General features: G+C 34.8%; 1 protein-coding gene across 3 annotated transcripts; it reads left to right on the plus strand.

The window, feature by feature from the left end:
- Positions 1-2,499: 2,499 nt before the first annotated feature.
- Positions 2,500-17,566, plus strand: LOC115994631 (protein STRICTOSIDINE SYNTHASE-LIKE 5-like). 3 transcript variants are annotated; one of them, XM_031118840.1, is made up of 5 exons: positions 2,500-3,193; positions 10,896-11,203; positions 11,599-11,731; positions 13,039-13,365; positions 17,551-17,566. In XM_031118840.1, the coding sequence occupies exons 1-4, from the start codon at positions 2,735-2,737 to the stop codon at positions 13,315-13,317; spliced, it is 1,179 nt and encodes a 392-aa protein (XP_030974700.1). In that variant the 5' UTR covers positions 2,500-2,734; the 3' UTR covers positions 13,318-13,365; positions 17,551-17,566. The 3 variants fall into 3 exon arrangements, with proteins under 3 accessions (XP_030974700.1, XP_030974699.1, XP_030974698.1); XM_031118839.1 differs by lacking the exon at positions 17,551-17,566 and adding an exon at positions 13,478-13,659; XM_031118838.1 differs by lacking the exon at positions 17,551-17,566 and having other exon boundaries at positions 13,039-13,659.
- Positions 17,567-21,013: the final 3,447 nt, after the last annotated feature.

Raw genomic sequence — 21,013 nt, forward strand, 5'->3', positions numbered from 1 at the left:
TTCATATTTCCCGCAATGTTGTCTTTTGGGAACATCGCCTCTTTGTCGAGCTCTCTTTCTTCCGTGCCTCCTTATCTTCCTCCTCTGTTTTAGATCTTTTTCCAGATGAGGCACTAGATATCACTGATCCATTTCCTAGTTCACCCTTTAATGAACATGTGGAAGATGAATAGGTTGAAGACGAGCTACCCAACCCCAACCCTGAGCTTGGGTCCCTTGCTCCTGCTCCGCCTGAAGATCTTGCACAAGACATTCCACCTTGTCACTCAACTCGGGTAAGATCTATTCCTACACATTTACTTGACTATCATTGTTACACTACCCTTGCTACACTACATGAGCCTCACACCTATCGTGAGGTTTCCACTGACCCTTTATGGCAGATTGCAATGAAAGAGGAATTTTGAAATAGATAGTCAGCCGTTGACTTTCAAGGAAATAACACTAAAAGGAAGAAAAGAATGAGGAATAGGGAAAACTGAATCTCCTGGGCGATGGGCACAAAATAGGCTCTGGTACCCAGGGAGCAAAATAGGGGAATTAATAGTTCCCCAGGACTCCAGAATAACACTATAAAAGGGGGTGAAAGATTGCGAAGAAGAGATAGAGAGAAATTACAACAAAATCATTGAGAAAGTTCTATCGAGAAGAAAACTCAGAGAAATTAGTAAATTATCTCCCGGTATCCTAGAAACAGCCACTATAGCACATACTCGGATTAAAAAAGAATCAAACTTTGAAAGTCTTAGAGGCTTGAATAGCCATCTAAGATTGTAATTTTTGAGCTTACTTGAACCTTATATCACGTCTTAGTGAGCACACTGTAATCATAATAAATAAAATTCAATGAAGTATTTCTTATTGATTTGAGGATCCCTAACCATTACTTTGTATATTTACTGTTTGTTTTGCATTACTTTTGCTGTTTTGATTGTTGTTTAATACAAATATCCTCGTTTTCTAGTTTATGTGTATTGTAGGAAGTATGCTATGTGCACTACTTGATTCTTAAACAGCCCTTTAGCTGCGGTGAATCAAAACCTAGTCCACCAAATTACAATTATTTGGTCCAGGATCCTTGGGCCTGTGTGCTAAAGAAAAAAGCACTCTCACAATGAGTTTATAGATCGAATGGTAAATCACATCCGATTAACATGAAAATTAGCATGTATGTTAAGAACATATAGAACATGTAATTCGACGGTTGAATTTTCAAAATATGAATTTAATAAAATTATTAAGTGGTGTAACATTACTTAAAGTTATATAAGATGTAACTTGAACCCAACTATATATATATATATATATATATATAAAAGTCTTTATTAATAGTACACTTTTTTCAAATGTTTGTCAACAAAAATAATTAGTACACTTTTTTTTTAATGAAGAAATTAATAGCACAATTGGTTTCTCGCTTGTATCGTTGTGTAATGGATTTAATTAGAGAAACTTCTATTCAAAATTAAGATGAAAATTCTGATGATATGACATGAATCATATGATAAATATAAAGCTTTTTTTTTGGAGAAGAATATAAAGCTTTTTTATGTACCTTTTAGCGTGAACGGATATATATATGGAGAAGAATATAAAGCTTTTTTATGTACCTTTTAGCGTGAACGGATATATATATATATATATATATATATATGTATATAGAATTTTATTAATGTGTGTCATTTCTATTTTTAGAAAAAAATTTCTGGAGAATTGAAAAAATAATGACAATTTTTTCAATTCTCAAGAAAATATTTTTAAAAATAAAAAACTTAATGTGTATTCTAAGAGCATACATTAATCAGACCCATATATATATATATATATATATATTTAAACATAAGTAGGAAAAAAAAAATGAATGCACTCTTCAAAAAAAGAAAAAAGAAAAAAAGAATGCAAGTTGATATTGACATATTGTAGTCAATTCATAGGGTGGAGCCCTAGATGTACTCGAAAGGTCGCCAATAAATGTTACTTTAGATGAAGCCAACCGGCAAGTCGGCAACCATGAAAAAATAAAAAAAAAGTCGGCAACCATGTTAAAACAAAGCCAAGTTTATGATTTTTAAATGGGGTTGAGGACTGACAGCTAAGCCAAATATGCTAGCACGAAGCCGAGTTTATAATTTGATATTGTTTTCTTTATTAGTTGATTTGATACGGATAGGTTCCAAAGGGTTCCACCTATAATTATTGTTAGTAACTAATTTGACGTTGTGGTTATCAACAACAACAACAAAAAAAACAAAACAAACAACAAACAAAGAAAACTAATTTGACGTTGTTTTCCATGTTTTTATTTTAAGTTTTTAACCTTCCAAAATGATTATAATTAGGTTAAGATAGTGATTCTCAAAAAAAGAAAAAAATAAAAAAGGTTAAGATAATAAATGAGTTTAAATTATAAATATTTTATTCAATAACAAGAAATTTACCAATTTTTTTATAAAACTTTTTAGACATGAAAGTGTTACAAACATATGATGCCAATGATTACTTGTTCAAGCACAATAAACCTTACCATTTTTTTTTTTTTTGAGAGAAACATAAACCTTACCATTTGAAGTAATATTTTCAAAAATTTTACCGATTAAACTGAGTGATATTCGGTATTACAAGGTTTAGATCTCTAAGGTCAGTGGCTCTCCTCGAAAAGCTCTCTCACACTAATGAAAGGTACTACTACTATCTTCTGAAACAGAACAAAGTCAATCACCGAGTTCCACAAACTATGGACGAGTCAAAAACTCCCGACTCAGCTTCCCTACCCAGACCCTCTAAAGCCACTTTTACCAAACAGAAAAGCTCATGGCCCTTCACTTTCTTAGTCACAGTATTGGTCCCCGTTGTGGCGGCGACATTGCTCTACCAACTCGACTCGTTCGACCCGGCTCCTCTGCCACCTGACGAGTTGACTGGGCACGTCATAACCGTGCCAGCATGTAACGACCACATGCTCAGAGTGTCTGAGTTTGTGGGTGTTGGGAATTTGATAGCTCCAGAAGATGTAGCTTATGATGCCAAGTCAGGAGTCATCTACACCGGCTGTGCTGACGGGTGGATCAGCCGAGTCACTGTAAACGACTCGGCGGCTGACTCGGTTGTGGAGAAATGGATCAACACCGGTGGGAGACCCTTGGGAATCGCTTTTGGTCACAACAATGAACTTATCGTCGCTGATACTGAAAAGGTGAGTGGTCATTTATTCTTAGATTAAGTATATAATGTTTTATTTTAAATCTTAAATTTGAATGATTAATATTTCTTTAGAAAAAAAAAATTGAACAATAAATCTACCATAACCATAGATATAAGATACGTGTGTTAATTTTTCTCTCAGGATCAAAGTATGTTGTTAATTTTATTTTATAGATTACAATTTAGATTTTTTTTTTCTCAAAAGGAAGTGAATAGATTATTGTATTTGATGCTGTTTTATTTTAGAAAATATATATTCAATTTAAAAATTTTAATCAACAAAGAAATGAAAATTTATATTCAACTACCAAGAAATGCTGAAAAAAATTAAGATTCAGTTTATGCATACAATGAACGATTACTAGCAATGTGTATTTTTTTTTAACAAGGAATGCTACGTAGACAAGATTTTTCACACTAGTTGAGTTAATAAGTTTAGATGGATTATTAAGAAATTTAAATTAAGTAAAATTTAATAAAAATACCTTGAATATATTAAATCATAAAAAAAATACAAATATATAAAATTTTACCACTTCTAAAAGTTTTTATGCCGTTGACATTATTTTTATAAAAATATTTTAAATTAAAATAACAAAATGTAACCCACTGATACTATATATTCAAGTATGGTACCTGATCTCAATCTGTCCACTCTCTCTTCTTCTTCTTCTTTTTTTTTTTTTTTTTTTTGATAAAGACCATTTGACGTCTCTCTTGTCGGTGATGAGGTTGTTCACGTTGCTAGAAACTATTAACAGTACTCTTTGTTTCTCCGAGTACTGTACTATTCAAAGAACAAACGGTCTTTGTTTTTTCTAAGAGTACTGTACTATTACTATTTAACGGGACTACCGAATTGGCAGTCTTTTGAGAATGAGAAAAACTGTGGTTCAGTTATTGAATTTATACCAACGGACCCTCTTTGATTGGTCTTGGTGTTGGGGTTTCTCATATTGTTCTACCCTTATGGATTTTATTCTGTCTATGAGAATAGCTTAGTGGCTGTTTGTGTCTATTTGTTTTCCATAGTGTTTTTGTTCACTATCGTGAACTCTTTGTATTTTTCTTGCTTTTCCTTGATTAATCATATTTTCTTCTTACTTATCAACACACACATATATATATATATATATATATAAAATAAGAGATTTAGGATTCAATTCATGTTTATATTAAAAATCGATTGGTGTTTTGGTCTGATAATAAAGAGCTATCATAAAAAATGGAAACCATAAGTTGAAACTCTCTCTAAAAAAAAAACAATATCACATGTAAGTAAAATATATATATATATATATATATATATAAAAGGAATATGATAAAATACAAAACTACAGTAAGGTTTGGATTAATTTAATGCCAGGTATTACATATTTTTATAATATTTTTTTTTTCATAAGCATAAACATCACTTAACACCATTTGAAAATTCCCTTGTTCCTCATACTTTTTTGTCCATCTCTACTCTCTAGTTACTATTTATCTCTATCATTGATTACCCAAACACTCCATTGTGCATAATTTCCATGAGGCAGTCATTATGAGGTGGTGCAATTAATACAAGGTGTTAGAAGGGAATAACAGACTTGTAGGATATTAAGTATTTTACCCTCTATATTTTAAGGGTGTTTGGATTTTAATCTCTAAAATTTGGGGTTATTTGGATTTTACATCCTAAAGTTTTAGAATTTGGGAGTGTAAAATTGAAACACCCCCAAACTTTAGGGGGGTAAAATCCAAGTTCTGAAATGTCAAGGTGTAAAATCCAAACCCCCCCAAACTTAAAGGGGTAAAATCCAAATTCTGAAACTTTAGGGTGTAAAATTCAAACTCCCCCAAACAGTGGCGACTCCAGGAATTTTTCTCAGGGTGTTTCTTAAGAAGTATTGTAGGGTCTGACTTTTTTGATCTAGCCCAATATGTGTGGGACTTTAGACCAGCGAGCTTGATACAATGAATTTGAAGAGAGTGGGCCAAAGAACTAGGCTTTGGTATATGTACAACAGTTATCATGGTGTTTTACTCGATAGGATGAGATGGACTGAGTTCATCTGGGAGAATTGATCCTCAGTATAGTTCTGAGAGCCCTTTTTGGTCCCTCCTGTGTGTTGGGGGGTCTTCCCCTCCCGCACCCCCCTTTTATAGTAGTTTTCTTCTTCCTGAATGGGGTCTCTAGGGTAGGTATTTGTCCCATCAGTCCCTTCCTCCAATTGTTGGGAGTGGTTGTAAGGACAAAGAAGTATGGCCGTGTCGGGCACAAGGTACTGAATGCAATAATGGCAGCCTTTGGTTTAAACATTTTCGTTGTCCTTTTCTGCTTTAGTACTTTTTCCGCTCCATGGGATGATAGGGAGTGTCACTACCGGTGGCAGGTTGCCTCCTCCATCCTCGGCTTCACTGTGTCGAGGAGGGCTCTCCTCGTGGCCGAGGAAGGGCTTTTCCTCCCCGCCACCGAAGATAGATTTTTCCCTTGAGCTGGACCTTTGGCCCAATATAGACATCGACATGGGCCTACTGGTCTTTTACCCCCCACAATAACCCCTCAAAATCCTGCTGTTCGGCTCCTCGGGCGGAGATGAGGGTTTTGGTGACATTGGGCCTCCGTCTCGGCTTGCCACGTTAGGCCCTCCACTAAAGGCCAGAGTCTCTTTGTTTGCCTAAGGCACGTTTTCGACTGTGAGACATTCTGTTCTGATCTATCCAGGCCGCGTCCCTGTCGCTTCAGTATTTGCGGCATGCTTTAATGAAGGTCCCTTCACGAGGTGACATAAATTCAACGGTTGAAGATCACTTTGGAAATTGAGCGAGATTTATTTCGCCCGTAATTCCTTTTTGGAGATTTGGGTGAATTGATTGTCACCAGGTTTGCCTCCTATATAAGAAGCACGGTGGGAGGTCATTCCCTTTATCTGCAAACCCTTTGAGCTTTACAGATTCCTAACTCTCCAATTGTTCCCAAAGTCCCCATTACCAATGTGACTGAGCTTTAGGAGGTGGAATGGTCAAGGCTAGGGTGAGGGTGAAGGAATCACACCCTCTTCAGGAGCCTTGGGTATCTTCGAGGTTCAGAATGGCCCGGTCAGGGCAAGGAAGACAAAGGCTCAAGACATTTCTTCCCCTCAATAAGGCAAGAGAGGAGCCTCTTCTTCCTTTAGCCAAAATCCGAAGCAGGTGGAGATCGCATCAGATTTTTGGTGCGATAACACTGGGACTTCCATCCGGTGCTGTGTGTAGGCTTGGACTTCCCATCGCCGGTACCATTCGTGCTTACTCGATTGCTGCTAGAACAATACTTGCTTGATTGCTGCTAGAGCAGGTATGGGGATTTGGCATCCCTGCTTCTTCCTCTTTTCCATCACTGGTGCCACCCAGGCTTGCTTAGTCGCTGCTAGAGCAAAATTGCAGGATCTATCGTTCCCGTGTATTCCCCTATTTTTTTTTATTTTTTTATAGTTAACTTATGACATAGGCTTGTCTAAGCCCTTTTGTGTATATTGTACTATCTCTTTATCTAATAAAAGATGATTTTATCGTATTTTATGTATCCTTTCTTTTTTGCAATAATTACTTTGTGAATGAATGTGCTGGTGTCTTTTCTTTCGAATCGTACTTAGAACTGATGCTCTTGTCGGTAAAGAATTATTACTTTGAGTTTATCGAAACCCACGGGCACAACAATGCCGACTTTAAATAGGTTAACTACATAGGACTAACCGGGATAACAGTCGCACGTTCTGTATTGCGAACGGGGTGACTGCCTGAGGATGTGTAATCTAAAATAGGCTGTCCGAGGGGGCCGCTGGGTACTAGAGTCCTTTTCCGCGTTTTTGATGATATTCGTAGTTTTAACTTGTTTTAGGTGTCTGGTCCGAGGACCAAGGCATGACTATACCTGGTCTAAACACTCAGAAAGACACCATTATGTGTTAGTTCCCATAAGGCCGGGGAACTGAGGACCATACGAGACCTCCATTCCGCCTAGGGCTTAGGTCTTTCTTGAAGTTGCTAGTTTCCCATAGGTTTGAGTCCGAGGACCATGCAAGACCTTGGTTTCGTCTAACACTTGGGCTTTTGGAGTGTCTAGTTTCCCTATAAGTTTGAGTTCGAGGACCATGCAAAACCTTGGTTCTGTCTAGCACTTGGCCATTGAAGTGTCTAGTTTCCCCATAGGTTTGAGTCTGAGGACCATGCAAGACCTTGGTTCTGTCTAGCACTTGGGCTTTTAGAGTGTCTAGTTTCCCCATAGGTTTGAGTCCTAGGATTATACAAGACCTTGGTTCTGTCTAGCACTTGGCCGCTGGAGTGTCTAGTTTCCCCATAGGTTTGAGTCCGAGAACTATGCAAGATCTTGATTCTGTCTAGCACTTGGGCTCTTGGAGTGTCTAGTTTCCCCATAGGTTTGAGTCCGAGGACCATGCAATACCTAGATTCTGTCTAGCACTTAGGCTCTTGGAGTGTCTAGTTTCCCTATAGGTTTGAGTCCAAGGACCATGCAAGACCTTGGTTCTGTCTAGCACTTGGCCGTTGGAGTGTCTAGTTTCCCCATAGGTTTGAGTCTGAAGACCATGCAAGACCTTAGTTCTATTTAGCACTTGGCCGTTGGAGTGTCTAGTTTCCCTATAGGTTTGGGTCCGAGGACCATGCAAGACCTTGGTTCTGTCTAGCACTTTAAAAGGTTCCGATTTAGCTCTTGGCTTTTTTGTTGTAGGGAATTCAGTGAACCGGAATATTAGGGGTCTCAAGAGTTAGCCCCTTGACAAGTGCATGGGGATGCATATCTGACGTTCGAAGCCCTTTGAATCGCGCTGTATAGCGGTTCTCCCCTTGTAGTGAACACTTCGAAGCGTGACCCAAAACAGAGGCTGAGCCATGATAATGGCAGTGTGTTCCTGGGAATGATGGGGGGCTTTCGTGCAGCTCGCACCACTGCCAAAATGATCCTCTCGAGGGATTCTTATTGATAGGAGCTTGACCGTGACTAACCGTCATATTCGCCAACGCACAAGCTCTTCCCACAGATAGCGCCAATTGTAGGGCTCAACTTTTCTGATCTAGCCCAATATGTGTGGGACTTTAGACCAGCGAGCCTGATACAATAAATTTGTAGAGAGTGGACCAAAGAGCTAGGCTTTGGTATATGTACAACAATTATCATGGTGTTTTACTCGATAGGATGAGATGGACTGAGTTTATTTGGGAGAATTGATCCTCAGTATAGTTTCGGGAGCTCTTTCTGGTCCTTCCTGTGTGTTGGGGGGTCTTCCCCTCCCTCACCCCCCTTTTATAGTAGTTTTCTTCCTCCTGAACGGGGTCTCTAGAGTAGGTACTTGTCCCATCAGTCCCTCCCTCCAGTTGTTGGGAGTGGTTGTAAGGACAGAGAAATATGGTCGTGTCAGGCACAAGGCACTGAATGCAATAATGGTAGCCTTTCCTTTAAACACTTTCGTTATCCTTTTTTGCTTTAGTACTTTTCCCGCTCCATGGGATGATAGGGAGTGTCACTACCGGTGGCAGATTGCTTCCTCCATCCTCGGCTTCACTGTGCCGAGGAGGGCTCTCCCCGTGGCCGAGGAAGGGCTTTTCCTCCCCGCAACCGAGAAGGGATTTTTCCCTTGGACTGGGCCTTTGACCCAATATAGACATCGACATGGGCCTACTGGTCTTTTACCCCCCACAAGTATAAATTACACAATCTATAAAATTATTGGGTATGTGGTTTTCTTATCAAATATTTGTCCATAATTCTAGTAAAAGAATATACATTAAATTATAAGTTTATTTGAAATATTAATAAAATTATTAATTATTGTTTTTTAGTTGTTTCATTAATTTGTTTGTCTTTTATAAACTATAATTTGTTCATTTGTTGTATTATTGTTTCATTAATTATAAAATTATTAATTATTGTTTAGCCTACCATAATTTAATTTGTTTGTCTTTTATAATGTATTGGTTAATTAAATTATTAATTATTGTTATTTAGTTGCTTCATTATTTTTCTTTACACCAGTAGCACACACCTCACCGTGCAGTAACATACACCCCATGTGCGGCTCAACCTGCTGCCTAGTGGGTAACATAATTTAATTTTGTCTGTATTTGGTCAGTTAGACTAACTCCCTAGTGGGTACCAAGAGTCATTACAAGAGCCAATTAGATAAATTTACAAATCATAATTCACTAAAAGACAAACTCACCAACAGACAAGAGTCATTACAAGAGCCAATATAAATTCACAAATTACAGTATACTAAAAGACGAACTCACCAACGCAATAAAGTTAAAACAGGGGCAAATTTAATAAAGTTAAAATTTATAAAGTAAAGCTGAAGCTGTAAAGCCAATTTATTGAATTTAAAGTTCAAAGAGAAAGAGAGAATCAGATAAAGAGAGAGAGAGTCTCAGACCACAGCAAACCCAAAGAGGCAAAGATGTAAGAGAGAAAAAGAGTGTAAAGAACTGAAATACCTTGAGGGAGGCCTGAGGGGTTGCGCTGCGACAGCAGCACGTGAGGCGAGGAAGGCGGAAGGACTCGAGGGTCGAGGCCAAGCGTTGATCGGATCGGACCGATTTCTGATGCCCGATGTGGCTGTGCTCGTGCGAGGAAGGTGGAAGGACTCGAGGTGTCGTCGCGCTTGCGTCGATGTGCTTTAGGTTCAGTGCTTCTGGTTCATTGCGCTCGCGCCGATGAGGGTTTTTCTTTAGGTTAGGTTTCTGATATCAGTTGTTGCTTTACCATTTGATAAAATCGGCTGAGCGTATTGGGTTTTGGTTTGTATTTTTATTTATTTATTTATTTTTTTTAAGAATCCGTGGGTTTGCTTTACAATCTGATGTGTTTTTCTTTAGGTTGGGTTTTTTTTTTTTTAGGTTGGGTTTGCTTTACCATCTGTTATTTAGGATTGATGCTGGGCTTTTTTTTCCTTGGGTGGGCTTGCTCTGTTATAAATTTTATTTTATTTTATTTATTTATTTATTTATTTTTTTCAGATTTTAGTTCAAAATTTTTAGCAATAAAAAATCTGAGGTGGGCTTGCTCTGTTATAAATTTTATTTTATTTATTTATTTATTTATTTATTTTTTTCAGATTTTAGTTCAAAATTTTTAGCAATAAAAAATCTGAGGGTATTCCTAATTTTTTCTGAGGGTGTTCCTAATTTTTTTTTTAAGAGTAGGCAAATAAAAAATTTTAAAATATTATATATAATTTTTTTTTTTTTTTTTTTTTTTTTCAGGTTAGGGTGGCCCTGCGTGAACGTAGCACCGCCCCTGTCCTAAACTTTAGGGGTTTAATTTGCGATTTACCTTACAACTTATAAGGACGAAGTTAGAGGGTTATTAATACCACGGTACTCCAGAAAAGCCAAGCCCAGTAACAGTTAAATAACAACTCAATAAGTTGTGATCAAGAGTCTAGTAGTTCAGTGGCATTGCCTAATTTTTTTTATAAAAACCTGGGTTTAAATCCTCCCCTCCCCCCCACCCCTCTTTGTTTGTAACAATTGATTATAAAAAATTATTAAAAAATGTTATATCTATAACAGTACTCAACAAATTAATGTAATTAATCTCTGTTTGATAATTTTAGCACAAGTTACAGAGAAACTGTCACGCTTGTTAATTGCTCCTTAGTCGTCAGAAACCAATGGTTATTAGGTGTTTTATATTAATGAAATGTGATGTATAACAGGGCCTCCTAAATGTGACAGCGGACGGTGTGGTGGAGCTGCTGACAGATGAGGCTGATGGACAAAAATTCAAATTGACAGACGCTGTAGATGTAGCACACAATGGCATAATTTATTTCACAGATGCTTCATATAAATATAGTTTAAGTAAGGCCAATTGGGACATTTTGGAAGGTAAGCCCAATGGTAGACTTTTGAGTTATGATACAGCAACCAAAACTACCAAGGTACTGGTCCACAACCTCTACTTTGCCAATGGTGTAGTAGTCTCACCTGATCAGAATTATGTGATCTTTTGCGAAACCCCAATGTATGTTTGCTGATTCTCAGTTTTGAAGAAATTGTTTTAGTAGACTCCTCATGTTTGCTTCTGATAAATTATCACTGCTTCTGAAATATTTTGGCAATTAGAAGTTGGAGATAGAGTTTGAACTCAATAGACTATAATAAGTTGCCACCACTACTGTCGTTAAAGCCTTTCTTCCTCATGATCTGCATAATGTTGCGGACTGTTGAAGCTTAGATTACTTGTTTTGATATTATGATAAATCATTATTAGTCCCAAAAGCTTAAAGCCGTTAGAAAACAATGAATTTAGTTGTTATTCTAACAACTTCTATTGTTCGAAGACTAAAATTAATGACAGTTGAATTTTTGTTTAGCACAGTGGAAGTTTTGATTATTCCAAATGGGTTGCTAATGCAGGAGAAGATGTGGAAAATATCACATACAAGGCAAGGAAAAAGGAAGAGTAGAAAAATTTATTGATCATCTACCAGGCTTGCCTGATAACATTCGATATGATGGAGAAGGTCAATATTGGATTGCACTGGCAACGGTAAATCAGTTCTTACTTCATACTTTCCGTGGAAAAATTAGCTATATTTTTTAAATAGTAGTAAGCTTGTGCAAAGCATAATTTAATTAAGATTCATATGTAAATTAAAGAAAAAACTTCACTAATATCAATGAAATTAAACAATAAGATAGATAATGGGAAAAAAAATACCTTCAAGTTATTTGACAGTAGCAAATTGTATAAGACTGAAATTTTATCAAAGCCAAAAATTATGATAGATAATTAAAAATAACTTAAAATAAAACAAGGTAACTTTTGGTAATAGAATTCTAATCAAAGCAGTGTTTTAAACATTTGTAATTTGCTAAATAGAATTTCATTTCAAATAAATTATCTTAATCATTTTAATGTATTTATTATAGTAACCCACATTATGGAAGAACTTTGTACGACGAATAATTTTTATATATTAAATCACATGGGTAAACATAGTGTGTAAGACTCAATTTTTAATTAATTGCTTGTGTTAATAATACATAAGATACACAACTTAATTAGGATCCTTGCTTAATTTAGATTGATTATGGCAAGAGGATGAAAAAGGATATTTTGTTGTTTTAATTACTAGTATTCAAAGAAATAATACAATAGAGATATGAAATGTTTGCGGTTGATTCAAAGGAATTTTATAAGCATGACTAATTATGAATCTAGGCACCTATCAGTTGGGCATGCCAAGATTAATTGGAGCAGCACCCTACTTCACTAGTCTTGGGAGTAACTCTTGAAGAGTTACTCCATTGCATGGCCATCAATGGGGATGTGACTATGTATAGCTCCCCATGCATGAGAGAAAGAAAAAAGAAGGTAAAAACAATTACTATAAAAAGAAGTATCCCTCTCTCTCTTAGTGTGTTTCTCACATCCTTGAGTGTGTGAGGTTCTTAGACTGTTGAAATCATGTGTATCACTTTTGTAGTGTGAAGTGTGAACCATCACTTAGAGAAATCAACTAAGACAAAGTTGGAGTCCCATGGTTCTTTGGAATATTGAAGTGAGTGGAGAATCACCATAGACAACGTAAAACAACCATGGTTTTGTGATATTTAGGAATAGGAGAGCTGTGCATATATGTAACTCCTAATCCTAACACTAATAATAATGCAAAGGTTTTTTTTTTTTTTTTTAATTTTTTTAATTTTTTTTAATGTCTGATGAGCTTTATTCATTATTGTTTTCCGAACTGAGTAATGCAAATATTATTATTATTATTATTTTTTATATAGATGAATTTAAGTACTCCTAACATCTTTTCATCTGTTCCTTTTTGTGTGCAATACTGGTAGGGACATACACTTGAATTGGATATAGCATTCAGATACCCTTTCATCCGGAAGATTCTAATAATCATGGAGAAGTACATAGGAAAACCACATATGGAGAAGAATGGTGGGGTTATAGCCATTGATTTGGCAGGAAATCCGATTGCCCATTACTATGATCCTGGATTGGCATTTGTTTCAAGTGGGATCAAGATAGGAAATCATTTGTACTGTGGTTCAATTGTCCTTCCCTACATTGTTCGCCTTAACCTGAAACAATATCCTGCTCAGGCCACCACATGAAAATATGAGAACAAGACCAAGAACTTGTTGCTGCAGCACCCCTTGATGGTACCTTAAAATAATTGGGATATACTGCCATAAATAAACTAAAACTCTATATGGTTCTTACTCCTGGTATCAAATAAGTATCTCATGAGATCGTTTTATGTCTCATATGCAGGTGGATGAGACTCGAGAGGTTAGAGGCTTTGTATGATTGGCTTATTGTTGTAGGAAGTAGAGAGTACGTGTACTTGTTTGATATTATGTGTACTTGCTATAGTAAATCTAGTTTTAATTGTAAATGCTTTTGTCACATAAAGTATTAATTGAAAAACTCTAACAATTTGAGTGCTTAGCGAATTAATAGTGAATAGTATTTTAAAGTTCTGAATTTATTAACGATAAATTATAAATTGAAGAGATTTTTTTTCTAAAAGTCACAAATAAAATTCTATTTAGTGACTAAATAGAATTTTTTAGCATTTATCATAAAACAAATAATGAAAATTTACATTTCGTGAAGATTAACATGCTACAATTACAAACCTACAACACTTGTATAATTTTTTTTCCCCCAAGAAAGGCTGCCCATAGCCATTTCTTTCTCTCAAAATAAACTGTTGTATCTTTCCTGTTGTTTTTCGCAAATCTTCAAAATGACAGTTTGAGGAGCCATATAATGTGGTAAATGATCTTGACAAAACTTGATTATTTCTTGAGGATCAACATCATCATATCCCTCTTTTAACTTCACAGATGCTCAAGGTGTTTATCCCCCAGTGTATTGCAGGATGACTAAGTTTCTACCTCAGTTGTGTATTTGTTTTCCCCACTAGAAATTATTACATCATTCAACCGGTCGTTTACTTCGATAATTATTGCTCAAAATCAATCGCAATGGAGACGGTGATATAATAGTGAAGTGAAAAACTTAAAAGAAAACTAACCAAGAGAAAAACTACTACTACAAGAAAACTTTTTCACAGTGAAGTAAATTCACTATGATAAAAGAAGTTTTACAATCAAAAGAAATCATTTGCCTGGACTCTATTTACCCATAGACAACTTAAACGGAAAACATTTCATTGCACTAGAACATTTGGACTTTTCAACATATGAATTGCTTCCATGGATGACGCACTTGTGACCGCGACTAGAACTTCCGACACGACTCCAAGGACCACTTGAAGGTTTTCTTTACAGCAAGAAATCTATGATTGATAACAGTTCAACTTCTTCACCAACTAATTTTCAAATCTACTTTGATATCTTCGGTATGGTGAAATTAGGATAATCTTGGTTACAAAATCCTATACTCACAAACATAGCTTTCTCTCCTTAAAAAAAAAAAAAAAAAAAAAAAAAACTCTCTTAGACCAACTTATATATAATGTTCTTTTTATATCCCATGTTTGAATTGGGCTGAAACAAATATTAGGCCTTTTACGAATCTAGTTCCAAGAACCTTGATAGGTTGAGGCTAGAATCGAGGTTGATATCAAGACTCGATCGAAGTCACCAAAAATTTGCTTTTTTAAGCTGATCTTGGGTCATTGTTTTGATCTTGAATTACAATTCCAAAACACAACACTCATAATTTGTCACAATGCCAACATTAATACATATGGTATGGACCTAACAACGTGTATCAAATGTATAGAGAAGAGCTCCTATCACTGGAACTGCGAAATGTAGCTCATGCATTGCTGGGACATTAAGGGCTAGGATTGCAACTTGCGAGCATAAACAAATCTAGAGTTCCAACCATGAAGTAGGCAATAAATTATTGTATCTTAGGGGGTTCAATAGCAAAATTCCATTATTTCTTGCTTTATCACTAATAATCTTTTGATCATATCTCTTTCTTTGTCGTTTCTCACAAAACAAAAAAATCTCTTTGTTTGATCAAATTTCGTTTTTTGCCGTCTATTCTGACTAGTTGTTAAAACTTAATAGTTATAAAAAAAAAAATGTCTTAACTCTTGGCTATAACTGTGATTGATCGAGAAAAAGAATAGTGCATTTATTTGAAAATTAATAACAGAGCTAGTTGTAATTAATCTACCATGTAAAAGAATTGTGGCAAAAATTGTGAATTTATTTATAATACTATAACTCTAAAAGTTAAACTAAAATTGTATATATTGACCTACGAGTCACTTTAGGAACAACTTCTTTAGCTGAAATTGAAATTTTTTTGCTGAAAGTACTGTAAATAAAACTAAAAAGTAACTGAAATAATACAGTAGGACCCATAAATAGTATTAAAAAATGCAATCAGACTCATAATAGTAGCAAAAATAAGCTAAGTAGAAAGAAAGAAAAAAAGAAGCTTTTTAAGTCAATGCCAAACCCAAGCTTTCAATGTTTCTATTCTAATTATTTTAATATTTTATGGAAATTTAATTATTTTAATTGATACATAAGATTCGAATCAATCAGATTATTATTTCTTACATTAACAAAATTATATTATATTTATTTGCACAGAGAATTTATTTAAACTAGCCTCATCACACGTATTTCGTGCATGCGATGAGGGTTTTTTTTAGCAAAAAAAAGAAAAGAAAAACTCTATGTTTTTATTATATATATAATTTTTATTTTGTGAATTTAATTTATAAGTAGATAAAGTAATTTGAAAATTAACAGGAGAGTTGTTTTTTAGGAAAAAAAAAACTATGGTTTTTTTTTTTTTTTTTTTTTATATATAAATTTTATTTTGTGAATCTAATTTATAAATGGATAAAGTAATTTAAAAATTAACAGGAGAGTGATCATATTTTTTAGGTAATGTTTTAGTGGAAGTTAGAGTTGGATTTTTACCAGATTATCCTTTAGTTTTATCTCTACTTAAATATAGAGATGTAGGGGCATTTTTGAACTAAAAAAAAATGAGAAATCCAAACAGAAAAATCCCTTAAATAATAGTATAGATAACTATCTTGATAGCTGACATTGATAAAGTGGAAAACTATATATAATAGTTGAATAGTTCATCTTGTGGCACTTTTTTTTTTTTTTAAGAAATAAATACATATAAGGAGAGAGAAATAGATTTTAATACAAATACAAAGACGAAGGTACATCACAACTTCAATAAAAAAAACCATGGCAGGGGACAAGTAAAAAGTTTGATAGAGCTCTTCAGCCAAAAAACAGTTTGATAGAGCTCTTCAGATTTCCATGAAGGCCACTACCAGCAAACGAAAAAGCTCATGGGCCCCTTTTTATTATTATTATTTTTAATTTTTATTTTTAATTTTTAATGTTGCATTGGTCCCGTTATAGCGGCGATAAAGCTGTAAAAAGTACCAACCTGACATGTTCAACCCGGCTCCTCTGCCACTTGACGATTTGACTTGGATCATGTGTATATATAATATATGTGAGTCAATTGTCTAATCACCATAAAAAAAATATCTGATGAGCTTTATTCATTCTTGTTTTCCAAATCGAGTAATGCAAATATTAATTTTTTTTTTATAGATGAATTTAAGTACTCCTAACATCTTTTTCTTGAATTACTTTTTGTGTGCAATACTGGTAGGGACATATACTTGAATTGGATGTAGGGTATATTTGGATTAAACTTATTTTTGCTGAAATTGAAAACTGAAAAAACTATAACAAAATAATTTTTAAATGTGTGAATAGTATCGTGGGATCCATGAACAGTGTGTGAACAGTATATGAACAATGCGTGAACAGTGTTTTTTGTCTATTGCACAGTAAAATCATGTGATATTACTGTTCACGTGCAGAGAAAAAAAAAAGCCAAAAAACGCAAACTTGTAAACGCAGACGCCCAATCCAAACCCCACCATAGCATTCAGATACCCTTTCATGCGGAAGATTCTAATAATCATGGAGAAGTACATAGGAAAACCACATATGGAGAAGACTGGTGAGGTTTTAGCCATTGATTTGGCAGGAAATCCGATTGCCCATTACTAAGATCCTGGATTGGCATTGGTTTCAAGTGGGATCAAGATAGGAAATCATTTGTACTGTGGTTCAATTGTCCTTCCCTACATTGTTCTCCTCAACCTGAAACAATATCCTGCTCAAGCCGCCACATGAGAATCTGAGAACAAGATCAAGTACTTGTTGCTACAGCACCCCTTGAGAGTACCTTAAAATAATTGGGATATACTGCCATACATAAACTAAAACTCTATATGGTTCTAACACCTAGTGTCGAATAAGCATCTCATGAGACCGTCTTATGGAACAATCCTCTATCATATGGTGGATGAGACTCGAGAGGTTGGAGGTTCTGTATGATTGGCTTAATTGGCATTATTGTAGAAAGTGGAAATTACATGTGCCTGTTTGATATTGTGTACCTGCTATAGGAAATTTAGTTTTAACTGTAAAAGCTTTTGTAACATAAAGTTTTAACTGAAAAACTCTCTAACAATTTGAGTGCTTAGCGAATTAATAGTAAATAGTGTTTTAAAGTTTTGAATTTATAAACGTTAAATAGTAAATTGAAGAGATTTTTTTCTAAAAGTCACAAATTTTAGTTTTAACCTTAGACTATTTTAAACTTTAGAGACCCCTTTAAAGCTCTTTAGTGACTAAATAGAATTTTTTTAGCATTTATTATAAAACATATAATGAAAATTTACATTTCGTGAAGATTAACATGCTACAATTACAAGCCTTGCTATATATATATATATATATATATATATATATTTTTTTTTTTCCCCAAGAAAGGCTGCCCATAGCCATTCTTTTTCTCTCAAAATAAACTGTTGTATCTTTCCTGTTGTTTTTCGCAAATCTTCAAAATGACAATCCGAGGAGCCATGTAATGTGGTAAATGATCTTGACAAAACTTGATTATTTCTTGAGGATCAACATCATCATATCCCTCTTTGAACTTCACACATGCTCAGAGCGTTTATCCCTAGTGTATTGCAGGATGACTAAACTAAATTGTTTCTACCTCAACTGTGTATATACTAATTATCAACCATAATTTTTTTTGTTTTAACAATTAAATTTGGCTCGTGCATATCGTTTGTTCTGGCAAAACTCTATTATAAATGTTTTTAAGCAATTCAAACACTAACTTGGTTAAAACTTAGTGGACATAAGTTTTAAGAAATTTAAAAGAAACTTATAATTTTTTAATTATTTATATAACTTATTATTAATTTTTAGGTTTGATACAAATTTTGTTTTACAAAATGTTCTTTCACCACTTTACATAAAATAATTTTTGTTCTTCTATTCTTACTTACTATTTTATTTTTTTAATTTAAATTATATCATTAACTTTGTATTTTTTTTTAATTATTAAACCATGCATTGCACTGATATATAACTTTTTTTTATTAAATTGTGCATCACATGAATATATTACTGGTTATACTAAAAAAAATTAGGGTGGAATTTTATCAGTTATACGAGGGGGTTTAAGGAGGGAAACATTACTACTTTCCTATTTGTATAACCTTGCCTTAAAGGGAATAAAAGTCTCTTTTTTAATGAACAAAAAGGAGAAGAATAATGGGCACGACTGGAGGTAGCTTTCCTACCCTATAGTAGCATTCTACTCGCAATGTTTAGTGAGCGCCAATAATCTATAGGTATGCTTCCCATTGAAAGAGACAAACCCAAGACTTTATAGGTATGCTTCCCATTGAAAGAGACAAACCCAAGACTTTTTGGCTTATTGCCCTCCAAATAGGGAAAGCTTAGATTGTTTAATTAGCTTGATTTAATATCATCTTAACATCACATTGACAAGAACAATACAATTTTAACTTGCAAACATGAAGATTGGAGATTCCATACTATATATCTTGGGGATCAATTGGTGTCTTGAATCTTATGATAAAGAGTAATTATTATAGAGCGGACACTATAAATTAAAATTTTATTGCATTTATCAAAAAGTAAATTTCAAGGGAAATACACAACCAATTATAAATCACCCATTCACCAACCAAACAAATAGGAAAACAAAAAAGTTTAAAAAAATAAAAGGAAAAAATCTTGTCACTATTGTGGTCATAAATAATTAAAATATCCAACTTACCTTTATAACTAAACACAAAACAAGGCTAGTAGTCTCAAAATATCGAACTAACCTATTATCTATTGATGTGTGCTGTCGAATATGACAGATTTTAGTTAGAGTGGTGCCCATACATAGCGAGTCTCCTAACTAATTTTGGTTTAGCTTTGGATTTCTATTCCTACATAGTTTTGGCTGGTTTGGATTCCAATCGTTGCCTAGAGTGGTGTCCATAATGAGTCACCTAACTAATTTAGATTACGCTCCACGAAGTCAACTTTGCAGTATATTTTGCAATAGCCTATGTATTTGGCCCACTATTCCTTCCTTGAGTGTAACCTTGTTCACGCTTTCTTTTTTTTTCTTTTTTTTTTTGGCTCTCTAAAAACTCAAACACATGAGCCAATAAAACTTGAAAATTTTAGCACAGGTCATGCCACAAACAACAAGAGAGCCCAAACAGAAAAAGACCATATCAAAAGGGGTCCAATGGAAAATTTAGCAGGATCAAGTCTGCCACAAATCACAAATGGGCCACAACATAAATATATCAAACTCGCAAAGAGAATTTATATGGATAGCCCAACAAAGTAGCTCAAGCCTGCAAAGGAGCACTACCCGTAACATTCAAAACCCACAGAGGCACATAGCTTGGAAGGGGAGGCAAAAATCCGCAGAAGTATTTGTTTGCCACGCCTTTTGAGTGTTATGCTTGTAGGGAAACGCATACACACCAAAAGGACGAAGGTAAGTCAGTCAATATGTGCATATCCAGTCGATTTACACATTCTTGAACCGATCACCCACTGAGTTGGCCCATATCATGTACATAATTCCAGCATGATATTTTTAAATTATTACCTAAATGAAAAAAGTTATTAGATCATGTACTATTAATTAAAGTTACACTTAATCCCGATCCTCACGCAACCAATGCAACGCATGGAAAGGCTGTAAAAGGAGACCTTAACATCTACTAGGTTGCCTCTTCAATAGCTAACCCTCTAATTATACAAGACCTCGTTACATTTGGTATGAACATACTTCATTTTTTCACCTTTCATTTTTCAGGTACCTTCGGTTGTTGGGCGTGTGGGCAATTTACTCGTTGAAAATTTTGTACATGATCAGTTACATTTTAGGATGAACACTTCATTTCTTCAACTTAAGACGGATGCCATTTAGCGATGTTAGGTTCTAAAGATGTATGATTCAATGTTTTGAATTTCAACTTGTATGTGTTGGCAAACCGAGAACAAAAACATGTCTAGGATAAGTGTTAGACATTGCTCAAAGCTGTACAGGTCAAAACTCAAAAATGTATAAGCTGCAGGAAAAAGAATTAATTTTCTGTGAAGCTCGACTGATCGAAGGATGAGGCTCGACCGATCGAGAATTGTAGAAAAATAATTTCAGCAGAATTTTTAAATAGGCCCAAGCCTGCGAAAACGTTTAGGGTTTCAGTCCAACACTCCTACGTATAAAAGGAAAACCCTAGCCACGTTTTGAAGACTCTTGGAAGACTTGTGAGTTACTCATGTGAGATCTGAGAGGTTTTGTACCTTTTAACTCTACAAGCATCTACCGGAACAAGATCTGCAATCAAGTGCTAGTGGAATCTAGTTGCTGCAAAGATCAACAAGTCGTGATCTAAAACCTTTAAGTATGATCTTAAAGTCA

Source organism: Quercus lobata, chromosome 6, assembly GCF_001633185.2.
Source record: "Quercus lobata isolate SW786 chromosome 6, ValleyOak3.0 Primary Assembly, whole genome shotgun sequence".
Classification (NCBI taxonomy): Eukaryota; Viridiplantae; Streptophyta; class Magnoliopsida; order Fagales; family Fagaceae; genus Quercus; species Quercus lobata.

Bases quoted from the DNA above. Each gene is read 5' to 3' on its own strand.
- LOC115994631 (XM_031118840.1), top strand. From the start codon at position 2,735: ATGGACGAGTCAAAAACTCCCGACTCAGCTTCCCTACCCAGACCCTCT. The intron at 3,194-10,895 runs GTGAGTGGTCAT...GATGTATAACAG, and splicing joins TCGTCGCTGATACTGAAAAG to GGCCTCCTAAATGTGACAGC. The intron at 11,732-13,038 runs GTAAATCAGTTC...CAATACTGGTAG, and splicing joins ATTGGATTGCACTGGCAACG to GGACATACACTTGAATTGGA.